This window comes from Perca fluviatilis, chromosome 17 (assembly GCF_010015445.1).
Source record: "Perca fluviatilis chromosome 17, GENO_Pfluv_1.0, whole genome shotgun sequence".
NCBI classification, from domain to species: domain Eukaryota; kingdom Metazoa; phylum Chordata; class Actinopteri; order Perciformes; family Percidae; genus Perca; species Perca fluviatilis.
The window spans coordinates 1,748,720-1,762,105 of NC_053128.1; the positions used below are offsets into that span (position 1 = coordinate 1,748,720).

The 13,386-nt window shown below is 38.9% G+C and overlaps 1 protein-coding gene across 4 annotated transcripts in view; it reads right to left on the reverse strand.

Annotated features, from left to right (window-relative positions):
* slc38a9 (solute carrier family 38 member 9) overlaps positions 1 to 13,386 on the reverse strand; it is a 48,314-nt gene that overhangs the window by 2,137 nt on the left and 32,791 nt on the right. For all 4 annotated transcript variants that reach the window (XM_039780006.1, XM_039780008.1, XM_039780007.1 and 1 more), the window contains 4 exons: positions 5,541 to 5,647; positions 4,953 to 5,066; positions 3,502 to 3,650; positions 157 to 246 (listed from right to left, as the gene is read on the reverse strand). In XM_039780006.1, the coding sequence (XP_039635940.1) occupies positions 157 to 246; positions 3,502 to 3,650; positions 4,953 to 5,066; positions 5,541 to 5,647 (460 nt within the window). The remainder of the gene's footprint in view (positions 1 to 156; positions 247 to 3,501; positions 3,651 to 4,952; positions 5,067 to 5,540; positions 5,648 to 13,386) is intronic.

Here is a 13,386-nt window from a genome sequence, read left to right on the forward strand (position 1 = left end):
AAATCGTCCGTTTCATTGACACACACAACCCTGCTGCAAATCGCTGAATCACTTATTTTGGTGTGAACGCACACTAAGGTAGAATTAACAATTAATTACAATTAATGAATTATTGGCTTTCATACAGTATATGTGAATAAGGAAGTTAAAACATACCTTATGATGGATCCAATATTGGGATAAAACTTGGCCATCAGGACACCAGCTCCAACTATTACGATGTTCAGTGCCAGAACGTGGAGGAAACTAAAGAGAGACAACGTGAAAATATAAGATATGCTGAAAGACTGAAAACGTACTGCACAGGAGACTACAACAAACTGCTACAGAGTTCATCCGTATTCATTCTCATCCTGAATTCCTTTGTTGCTGATGTCATTTCTGTTTTGTAAATTCTAATTCTTTTTCGTTTTTTTGCTATCCTGTTTGTTTAATATCTAAGACTTAAAATGTGAAGCACTTTGAAATTCTGTTTTTAAAAGTCCTATATAAATTAATATTTAATCACTTGGATAACTATTCTTCAACTTCAAAAACGCAATAATTGATTGCATTCAACCTCATCATGAAAAATATTGTCACAATAAAAAAATGTTCATCATACAATTATCACAAATATTAAAATAATAAATATCGCACATGAATGTCAGAATAGCAAAACATGTAATGACAAATCTAGTGATTTGACTGGTAAATATTTCTAACTGTAACAATATATCTCCTTAAATCTGTAACATTTTTGACAGTGCAAAAAGATCTAAATAATTAAACTTGACTTTCTGTAAGGGACAAGGTAAAAAAAAGTGCTTAATTCACAAAAGCATAATTGCACACACCTATGACATATTTGCACCGTAAAAGGTTGTTAGCAAGCAGTTGCCTATTTACACACACAGTAACATTATTATTCAATTGGAGTGGACTCTGCTAAATGCTGCACTGTGTTCCCCAGTTTGTGTCTAAATGACTACGTTTACATGCACATAACAGTTTTTTGCCCTTATTCCGAAAAAGACAATATGCAGACTAAGCGTTTCCATGGCTAATGAAAGTGAATATTCCACTAATATTCCTGTTTACATGCAGCCGCGCAAAACAGGATGTTTCAAAGTTTTCCAGCGGCGGTGGACTTGTTTGACCGTGCGAACACAGCGTCCCTCTTTCATCCCTTCAACCAGCTTCTTGAAAAGGTCGCCTCATATCCTAAAACCTGTTGATATCCAAGTCTTTGATAATGTTTAAAAGTAGCTGCGTTTGTCCTTCTTTTCTTTTGGCCGTACATCTCTGCCGCATCCCTGCAAACTGCTGGCTGGCTTGTGTACTGTAACCATAGCAACGCACAGAGCTGACCGTAAGCCGTAAACAGGCTGCAAACTGTGGTAAAAAAACCTGATTGAGACGCATATTCTGAATGTGCTGCATGTCCAAAGAATGCCTCTAAAACCAGAATAATACCGGCGTATCACACATGAAATAATCAAAAGATGCTAAATTCAGAAAAAGGCCTTATTCAGAATATCCAAACGGAGGGCCCTATCTTGCACCCGGCGCGGTGCAGCGCAAAGCCTGACCCAAGTGTCTTTGCTAGTTTAAGACCGACGCAGTTGTCGTTGTTGATGAGCCATCGTTAAGGTTATCAATTTCAGCTGTGCTTTTCCTACTATGACAAGTCAAAATGTCTGCTGTGAAAAAGGTCAATAATATTGGAATATTGGTGTGCATGTAAACGTACTCTGTCTGCTGAGCAGGCAGTGAGTGTACAGGTAGTTTGTAGAGCTTTTCACACTGAAGACCTCTGCCTGCTGCTGCTGGAAATCAAAGATAAAAAGAGGCCAAAGAGCTCCAACGAACTGCAGAGTTGACCTAAATGAATTACAAATGTAAAAACACAATAGCTGGATGTATTGTGTATGGTAAAGCCAGGTGCTTTTAGAGGACAAAGGAGGGGCTGACAAAGGATTTGAGGCTTAATACTACTAATACCAATAAATTGCCTGGACCAATATATGAGCTAATATATCAGCATTAGGATGTATGTCGGCTAATAAGCAACAAGAATTGACAGTAGAAAAATGTCAAATATTTGTCAAAGGTCATTTAGAAACAGTGTCTCTCCATTACAGAGTTTGTTCCCCAGAGATAATTGGCAAGTTTATGTTTACACTTTAAAATGTCTTGATCAGTATTCTTTAATAATTAATTTTATGGATCCTTAGCTGCTTAGGGTTGAAAATGACTAGGAACAGTTTCTCATTATCTGTACCAGCCTCAAAAAGAAATATTATTAGTTGGGCTATATTAAATACACCTGAATGTGAAATAGTCTAGCAGCTGTTTGGCAACATAAGGAAGACAAAGGAGCATTCAGACACATATGTGACAAATGCTTGTAAGATGCACTCTGGCCAGAAACATGCAGTATATTTATAAAAATAAAGGCACCAAAAGCTGTACGTATGTGAGGGAGGAGACAGAAGTCAGACTGATTGCAGATTACACTAAGCTTCAAACGGTAACACTTTACTTGAAGGTATTGTCATAATCATGACATGACACTGTCATAACCATGACATGACACTGTCATGAATGTGTCAAACGTTATAAACAAGTCATAAACGTTTATGACTTCTGTTATTAAGTGTCATTCGGTTTTTGTCATGACAAGTTGACATTAAATGTCCTTATTAAGACAACTTGACATTAATCAGGATGACATTATGTCAAGTTGTCATGACAAATACATCTTCTGGTAATGTCATCCTAGTTAATGTCAAGTTTTCATTAAAAAGACATCCCAAACAAATTTAATGTCAACTTGTCATGACCAAGACAACTTCTTGTAATGTCACTTTGATTAATGTCAAGTTGTCATAATCAAGACAACCCAAACAATGTCAACTTGTCATGACAAAAACCGAATGACACTTAATGACTTGTTTATAACGTTTATGACACGTTCATGACAGCGTCATGTCATAGTTATGACAGTATCATGTCATGCTTATGTCGATACCTTCAAGCAAAGTGTTACCCTTCAAACAAATGTCAAGATGCACATTTGTGTGGAATATTGCCTGTGCTTTCATGTAAATCTGCTGTAAATTGAAATCAGCCTGCCCAGGGACTACAGGTGGAAACTAGCACATGTGCTACAACCTGGTATAATGCATCTCTCCTGTCTAAGGTTAATGTATATTGTACGTTGTCCATGTTTAAATAAATAAAATACAAATACAAATATTTAGAGGATCAGTTACTGTATGCATTAGGACACAGCTAGTCTCAGAATGAATAATGTACTACTTAAATGGATAGAGAGGTAACAAAATTGCCATTCAGTCTAAATTTTAGGCTAGTAATATTTCACGCTACTTTAAGATGTTTGTTAAAATGTAAACACATTGTCGTAAAAAAAGAAGAAGTTATTATTGTCATTAGGCTGCCGTGCAGGTCTGCTTCCACAGAAACAACAACTTCAATGATAATATCCTTCAGTGCTACCTGGGGTAATGATTGCCAAAGATCTGGCCCATCATCTGGACCCGCACCAAGTATCCCAGCAGGGGGTAGACTGTGATCATCTGGAACAACAGGAAGGCCCGAGCCACAAACACCAACACATCACTGGTGGGGAAGTTATCTAAGAAGTTCTGCAGGAGAGAAGAAAGCAGTGGAGGGTTTTATTTGACAAATCTGTAGGGAAGCTAGTCACGGTCGATCATAATATGAATTTAAAGCAATATCTGTAACTTTTTTTTTTTTTTTGGAGTTTGTAGTGATTCTCCAATCCATATAGCCAAATGTTTTCTGATGATGACCCTAAGAACTATGCATAGATCAACATTTGGCTTTCCATTCATATGAACAAAAGAAGCATTTTTTCACATTTCCTGAAAATCAGAGACCACTCTTAGAACCATGTGGATTTGAAATCTTCACAACGCTAAACTTTCTGCTATCATGCTCCTTACCCTAAAAATGTTATGTACTGTTCCTTTGTTAACAACACTACATTATCATACATGCTAAGTTAAATTCATGAAAAGCCAATTTCATCCAAAGGTAATTAAATGTAAAATTATGGCAAACGTTTAAACTACTAATTTGTCAATAATCAAACTTTAGAGACCAACTTTAGAGGTTTTAAGTGAGTATCTGGATCCAGATGTATATCAAAGACACAGGTAGAAAATGATGCTGATTGACTTATCAAAATTATAATTTTTGGACTATACCTTTATCCTGTCTGCCTGGTAATATTACAACTGTCTTTGCACAAGGATGAACTGTGCAAAATCTTGCAGGAAAACTTTCTCTGCCTCAACAAAAGTTGAATGGTGCCAAGCAGGAACTTCTGGGTCTAAAAAGTAAGGCCAATGTGGAAGTGCCTTAAAGCTGCGTTCTATCTAATTTCCAGCAAGGGGAGACTCCACTGGTTGCAAAAAGAAGTCTGTTTCTATAGAAGTCTATGGGGAAATTACCCTACTTTTCACTTGACTTATTACCTCAATAATAATGTCATAATGAGTTTATGGTCTCAATCGCTAGTTTCAACTCTTCTTCAACACAGCATGATGATTGTTTAGTAAATGATGATCCCATTTATTATAAAATAGATGATAAAACAGGGGATGTGTTAGGACCTGTCAATTAGCTATACTAACCATGCTAACACTGTGGACATTAAAATAGACCTCCACTTGTTTTGGCTATTGTCCGTGTTTTCATCTTAAACTTTGACCCTTTCACTTTGTTTTCCCTTCAGCAATGTTGTTCGGACCATTTTGGTCGCCTTGTTCAGCGTTCTGAGCGTTCTTAGCCATGATCAAGTTATAGTTATTATAGTATATATATAGTTAAGTGTATATGGCAAAAAAACATAATAAAAATAAAATAAAAACACTGAACAAAAAGAAAATATGCAATCATTTTTAAGAAAATGTTAATCTCACCGGCTCAATGCAGTCCTTGGAGAGAGCAGGTGAGGGAAAGGCAGCAAAGATCAACACTCCCACATACAGATAGGTCAGCCCTACTAGAAGATAAGCCACAGACAGGTCCCGCACCTGAAAACACAAAAACACATTCACCTCAGGCTCAACATCACTTTACTTACTGAGTTTTCGGAGGTCAATAAACCATGTTGTGACTAGATGTAGCTCAAGGGCACCTTGGCAGTGCCCAGGAAGTGAACTGGCACGTCTCCAGCTACCAGTCCACACTCTGTACATTGGTCCGTACGGGGACTTGAACCTGCGACTCTCCAAATCCCAATCCAACTCCCCACGGACTGAGCTACTGCCACCCCCAATATATGATATATGGTATTTATTTGAAGACTCTTTTTTTCCTGTTTCTGAATTGGACAATGAAGGCGCTGACTTAAACTCACATAATTCACTCAGAATAATAACAAGAAACAACCGGTGAGACTGAACTGTGCTATCTGAAGAAAGTCATCAGACACCAGATTAATACAGCACAATGCATGTGTTTGTAGTGTGTGAAGCTGGGCAGGAGCATGGGTGAATGAGGCTCACATTGTTCTCTTGGTGTTTGTTGTTCTTCATTAACGTGACGATGCAGTTGTGAATGAAGAAGGCCAGCGTGAGGACACCAGTGAACTGAGGGAAGAGCAGTCTGAACTCTGAAAGAACAAGACAGAAATTATACATTTGCTACTTTACAGAATCCAAAAAAAAAAAAAATCTTAATTTACATAAGTGCGCCCCCAGTGGTTGCAAAGTACATTAGATATTGTTTTGTGAAGTTTAAGTCTTGTAATGTCGGTCATATATGTCATAATTAATTATAATCAAGAAATCAGATAAATGTAACCTAACTACGTAATTATACTTTGGGATCTAGATCCTTTTCAGGCCCCATACATATATTCACTTTTCTTTCTAAAGTAACATACATTTAGCAGGATTCACTCTCAATCATGTCTCAATATGGATGTTTATTCAATACAATGTTTTAGTTAGTGTATAATGTTTAAAGTGATGGTTCGGAGTAATTTCACCCTAGGGTCCTTCACACAATGACCTCGAGCCAAACAGCCCCCCAGAAGCTTTTTTCACCTGGGTCTAACATTGGGAGAGTTAGCGTAGAGTAGCGTTATCAGCTGAATAGCTTAGCGCAGAGGCTAATGGACCCAGGTTTGTATCTCGTAAATGACCCCACTAATAATGCCCGAAATGATACCAAACGTCTACACTAGTATATATAGGTTATGTACTCATAAAACGATGGATTGGAAAGTTTGTAAGTACACCAGAAGTTTATGAACACTTGCCTTTTCTCTTCTGCTCTCTGTGCTGCTGCCTTTTACGAGTGCTTAGGGCCGTCTACAAATTACTACACCGAAAAGAGATACAACAAAAATATTTATTAATTTAATGATTAAATAAGGTAATGTCTCCAAACTTACCTCAATTATTACTTGTCTCCTGCTAGTTATACTACAGCACTTACTTAAAAAAAAAAAAAAAAAAGTAGATGCAACAAAAAAATATTTTTGTTGCATCTCTTTTCGGTGTTGTAATTTGTAGACGGCCCTAAGCACTCGTCTCACAGCAGCAACAACAACAGCAGAGAGCAGAAGCCAGCAGGCAAGTGTTATTTACATAAACTTCTGGTGTACTTACAAACTTTCCAATCCATCGTTTTATGAGAGCATAACCTATTTGTACTAGTGTAGACGTTTGGTATCATTTCGGGCATTATTAGTGGGGTCATTTACGAGATACAAACGTGGGTCCATTAGCCCCTGCGCTAAGCTATTCAGCTGATAACGCTACTCTACGCTAACTCTCCCAATGTTAGACCCAGGTGAAAAAAGCTTCTGGGGGGGTGTTTGGCTCGAGGTCATGGTGCAAAGGACCCTAGGGTGAAATTACTCCGAACCATCACTTTAAGCACAATTTAGACCCAGCAGTCTCAGAGACAAGACTTTGTCCTCTGTGTCAGAGAGACAGAAAGTGCAGGTTAAAAGCTATCTTTAGTTGAACAATGATAAAGTTAGGGAGATGTGAGTGAGCTCACGTAGGGAAGTTAGCCTAGCAAGGTGTATCCTGTCACTGAGCGGAGAAGTTTCTCTTTGAGACAAAGCTGACAAATTATGATCAATTAAAAACTCACTTGTTCCAAGGTAATATGATCAGTGACACAGAAATTATAAAGATATTTCAACATGTATAGTGTCTTCCACTTGACTAGTTAGGCCATGCTAATACGAATATAATTAATAAGTAATACAATAATCAGTTATAAATATAATGTTTTGATTGGAAACCAGGAAATGGTGAGTACCCATAATCTCCAGAAATGATGTGTAATAATTCCAAATACACCATCTATTTGACTAGCATGTACGTAAGAAGCTAACAGACAATAAACTGTCTTGCTCACGAAGACCTAAGTGCACTCAAGAAAGAGAAGAAGTGGAGACCGGTAGGAAGGAATAGAATTAAAAATATAACCAGTTTAAGGTCATTCTTAGTAGGCCTGCACAATACTGGAAAAAACTGACATTGCAATATTTTTTTTCCTGCGATATGAAAAAAAGAATTTTTTTTTACAAGATGATGGAGTATCCTTGCCAACGTTCACCTCCCGCTCGTAGAGGTGGCGTTAACCATGGACATCTTCGGTCGTTGAGTCATAACCCGTACGGCCCGTTGCCCTGCTCCTGTCAGAGCTGCCCTGGTCAATGCTAGATCACTGGCAAATAAGACCTTTATTTTGAAGGATCTCTTTTCCCAGAACAATTTGGATTTTCTATTTGTGACTGAAACTTGGTTGAATGTTGGTGAGTCCAGCTCTTTTTCTGAACTTTTACCGCTTGAATGCACATATTTTAACTGCCCGAGGACACAAAGCTGTATTTTCTCATCACGCACCGGTTTTATTTGACGTTTCCCTTCCCAGCACTAATAGTTTAGAAATGCGCTCTGCCTCGTCTCCGCAGGATGATTAAACCTGCCACTGAGGCCCAATTCTCCGAAACGTTTAATGATGTTATGGAGAATATAGGGTCATCCGCTTGTCTAGGTATAGAGGAGTTGATTTCCTCTTTTTCATCTACCTGTAGCAATATTCTCGACACAATTGCACCACTTAAACCCAGGCGTTCCAAACCGAATTCTGAACCCTGGATAAATGACTTAACTCGAGCTGCAAGGCAAAAGTGTAGGAAAACATAAACTGCAGGTATTTTACGATATCCTAAAGGATAGTTGGCGTAATTACCAGAGAACTGTTAAAGCTGAAAAGACTAAATACCTCTCGGATGTTATTGAAAAAAACTGCCATAAACCTCATGTTCTTTTTAGCACAATCAACTCGGTTCTTCATACCCCCGATCCACAACGCAGTCTTCTGTGGCCTGTGAAAAATTTCTCCACTTCTTTGTGGAAAAGATCGCCACCATTAGAGCTAGCATTTCACTTCCAGCCTTTGACACTTCCATTTCCAAAGTGTGTGCAGCAGTTCTCATTAAGTTTGAGCCTTTATCCCTCTCGGCCCTTACTGATATTGTTACACATTTAGAACCTTCAATTTGTCCTATTGATATTGTACCACCTCATCTTTTTAAAGAGGTGTGGCACACTATTGGACCAAATATCCAAGCAATTATTAACAGTAGTCCTACTTCTGGTCATGTGCCACTTTGTTTTAAAGAGGCAGTGGTGCAGCCTCTTATCAAAAAGACAAATCTGGACACCTTAGTTCTTGCAAGCTATCGTCCAATCTCTAAACTTCCTTTTATGTCCAAGATTTTAGAAAAGGCAGTTATCCTGCAGTTACAAAAATTTTTAGATCTGCGTGGTATCCTTGAGGTGTTCCTGTCTGGCTTTAAAGCATTTCATAGCACAGTCTGCACTTATAAAAGTTTTTAATGACCTTTTAATCTCAACAGACTCTGGAGATTCTGCAATGCTTTTAGACCTCACAGCAGCATTCGACACTGTTGACCACAGTGTTCTTATCTCTCGTCTCGGTTCCATCTTAAAGAAGCAGAACATCAGCTTCCATTTCTATGCAGATGACTCACAGATCTACTTGCCTGTAAAAAATAAGGGTGATAATTCCCTACAAAGACTGCTCAATTGTTTTTCTGACATAAAAGCCTGAAACTTAAACTTTTTACATTTTAATGAAAGTAAAACCGAAGTCATGATATTTAGACCCAGTAAGGCTCTTGGTGCCTCCCAACTGGACCTGGGTCCTCTGACACCCTATGTCAAGTCCATGGTAACTAACCTTGGTGTTAAAATGGACCGTGAGTTTAAACTAGAGAAGCAGATCAATTCTGTTGTAAAAGCTAGTTTCTTTCAACTCAGGCTGCTTACCAAACTGAAGCCATTTTTATCTTTCACTGATTTTGAGAGGGTTATACATGCTTTTATTACAACTCGCCTGGATTACTGTAATGCTTTATATGTAGGTGTTAACCAGGCCTCCCTCTCTAGATTACAAATGGTTCAAAATGCTGCCGCTCGGCTCCTTACCGGAACTCGTAAACGAGATCACATTACACCTGTTCTTGCCTCCCTTCATTGGTTACCGGTTTGCTTTAGAATACATTTTAAGATTCTGTTGTTTGTTTTTAAATCTCTTTATGGTCAAGCCCCAGCTTATATCGCTGAACTACTGAAGCCCCACGCTCCTCTGAGGTCGTTAAGGTCTGCTGACCAGCTACTCCTTGTTGTCCCTAGAACACGACTCAAAAATAGGGGTGATCGAGCGTTTTCAGTCGTGGCCCCAAGGCTTTGGAATGAATTGCCTCTGAATGTCAGATTGGCCCCCAGCCTTCACATTTTTAAATCACGACTTAAAACTCACTTTTATTCATTGGCCTTTAAACCTGCTTGAGAGTTGTATTCTGTATTCTGCATTTTATTTCTCTAGTCAGTTATTTGTTTTAAATGTTTGTTTTGTTACTCGCGTGTTAATAATCATGTCAATGTCCAGCACTTTGGTCAACCTGGTTGTTTTAAATGGGCTTTCATATAAAGTTGGATTGGATTGTTTAGGCTAATCTCTCTCACCCTCTTTCTCAACTCCGTGCCTTGAATAGTTTTGAGGTACATTTTGGCAAAACCTGTCAGATCTAAGTATTATTATGTTTTTGGTTAAGTTATTGTTTAACATGATTCTTCTTTTAATGTATTTATTATTTGGGAACAAACGAGGGTCTCTGTTTAAGAACGCCGGCTCGCAGCTGCAGGTTCCACTGCTTTAGAGCACTGAAGCGCATATATCTTTAAGTTTAGTTTAACGTCCAATTTAACTGCCACAAGTTGCTCTTCTTGTAATAAAGATCTCACCGAAGAAAAACACCCTGCATTTTTGTATTTTCATTGCATTTTTAATTCATAAAAAATTAAATAAATAATGAATTTTAATATAAAAAATTAATGATAAATCGATAGTCGATCATTAATTCTCCCGACGATCGACGAAGAAAATTTTATCGAATGCCCATCCCTAGTGGTGACTACTCTTCTGAAGTGATTTTGGAGAGGGAAATCAGAGGCCCGTTCCAGAAAGCAGGTTTAGTGAAAACTCTGAGTTGGTTAACCCTGAGATGAGGGAAACTCTGGGTTTTCCGTTCCAGAAAGAGAGGTAACTTAACCTCAGAGTCAGTTACTATGGTAACTGAGTCTGTGAACCTAACCTGGTCGGGAGCAGGTTTTCTTCAAGAAACCTCGAGTTTCTCTCAGTCTCATCCCGCTGAGAGGGAGGAGACTGAGAGAAACGGGGAAAAACTTGAGTTTCTCTCATTCTCCTCCCTCTCAGAGGGAGGGGAAACTCATTTCCTCATTCATTCATTCAGTCTGTCTCAGGCGCATTTTAATGCAGTTTGTTATCTGCATGAATAAAAAAACTGATTGGTTTATGTTAGGCAGATTATAAAATGTTTTTTTCTCAAACATGTCATGTCCTTTTGTCGACGATCCCGTTGATGAAAAAGCTGTATTAATTCAGAGAGTTTACGTCGGGAGATGATATTGAGTCCCGACTAGATGTTTTTTCATTTCCACATAACCGATTTGAGTGGTATTACGCATTACGTTTTTTGCAAACGGCAGTTTTCTTTATAACAGCAGCGGATCATACTGTAATAGTAAAGCCACTGTATGTAGAGCCGTCAGAAAAGTGTGATCGCTCTGAAACGTTTTTTAAACGTGTTATGTTCCCTGGACACAAACCAGTGAGAGCCATTAAAAAGAAATAAATGATTATACTTATAGTTCTGTTAATGATCATGGTGCTGTAGCCTCAGAATGGGAATAGTATATTTTACTTTTTCGCCCGCAGGATTGCACCTGAATAAAATTATAGGTGTAGCCTACAATTCCAGTTTTCACCAGTAGCCTAATATTATAAGTTAACTGTGATTAAATATGAAATTAATACACTTAATGCGTACGCATTGACTCCAGCAGCAATTTTCTCCCACACCAACTCTCTCTCTTTTGCAGCAGCAGCCGCTCTCTGGCTTTTTTAACGAAATACATGTTCAAACTCGCTGTTTGTGCGCATGAGTTTCCGCCGACCCGTTTGTTTGTGGTTGTTACCATGGTGAATCGTAGAATCATGGCTCCATTCATACTGCCTTATGTGCACGCGCGTAACCCTGAGTGAACATACTCCGAGTTGATTGAACCAACTCAAATCAGCTGTTCTGGAACCGAAAACTCGGAGTTTCCCATCTCAGGGTAAATCAACTCAGACATCAGGGTTAGACTCAGAGTTTGTTAACCCTCCTACCTGGAACGGGCCTCAGGTAGAAATACACTGGTTGACTGACATGACACCATTGTATTCATATAATACTATCAATCCAGGCTAAAATCAATGATATTAATAATGCATGCATGTTGCTTCCTCTAAATTTCAGGTTGTGGTTGACTAGCGGGGCCTAGCCTTGGTTGTTTGATAAACTGATCAACATTGATTGTGATTGGTGGTTTGCTGTGCATGCAGAGCCTGAATGTCACACACTAGCAACAAACTGTGTATCTAAGAGCACTTAAATCAATCCAAATTACGTTATATCAGACTACTGTTGTAGATTATGGTTACATTTCCAGCGTCGCGGCTCCGAACCATAACTTTAGTTGGGACAGACACCTTGTTTATTTAGGCTAACTATATGAGCTTTTGCCTGGCTGGTAGCAGCTTTCTGCAGTGAAAAATGGCCGGGAGAAGTCGTGATAACGTTGCATTAATCAGGTGATTTAGTTCGTCTTTGCAGAAAACATAAAACACTGACTACTGTAGCTTCACTACCCATGGAAATGTATGTGCATCAATGTGTCAGTGAAACCTGCCGCTTACGGTACTTTTCTACACACGGAGAGCCTCACTTCCCATAAAAATAAACCCTGTTGAGATAACGTTACGTCAAATGACCACCTGTCTTAAAGGGGAAGGGTCGGCCGGTAACAATCATGTAAAAGGAGAACAGTGAAAGTTTACTTTTCTTTCAAGCAGCAAAAAGGTTTTAGCGTCAACATCACAACATCCTGCGCTGTGACTATCGCACATCGTAATGTAAACGATGAAACAAAATATCGTGCAGCCCTAATTCTTGGATGTAGGAAACATGAGGTAAATGTGTCCAAATGACACTGCCCAAAATACTGTATGAAAAGAGTCATTTGAGACTCAGATTCAGTTGTCTTCTCGACTGTCTATTACCTGGGGACAGTTGATGTATCCGCGGCAGCTCGGTTTACTTGTTAACATGTAACTGTTGCAAATAAATCTGCATAGAGTGAACTTCAGCAATCTCTTCATGGAGTCCTTGTCTGACAATTTCTTCTGTACTGAGGCCGCTGTGGGGCTCACGCAGTCAGCAAGTAAAGACCTTTACTTTTAATTTCATAGATAGGCCATAGAAGTTTAATTACCGTATTTTCCGCACTATAAGGCGCACCGGATTATAAGGCGCACCTTCAATGAATGGCCTATTTTAGAACTTTTTTCATATATAGGGCGCACCGGATTATAAGGCGCATAGAATAGAAGATACTGCAGTCAAACGTTTGACTGGGGTTGCGTTATGCATCCACTAGATGGAGCTGTGCTAAAGGGAATGTCAACAAAACCGTCAGATAAAGTCAAACTTTATGAAGCGTTCTGACAACTCCGTTTCACCCTCCTTATAGCATTTAAATCTAAGTGGTCCGAGAAAAATGGCGATCGTCTCAACGTGGTCCCTGACGTGTTGTCATCGGCTTGTCCGCTTCCATTGGCCATATCAGAGGCAAACCTGAACGGATTGGCTAATATGAGTTACCAATCGAAAGCTTAGAAGCTAGGGAATACGATGACGCCCACATCGATCATGTAGCAAGCTGGGCAGAGAAG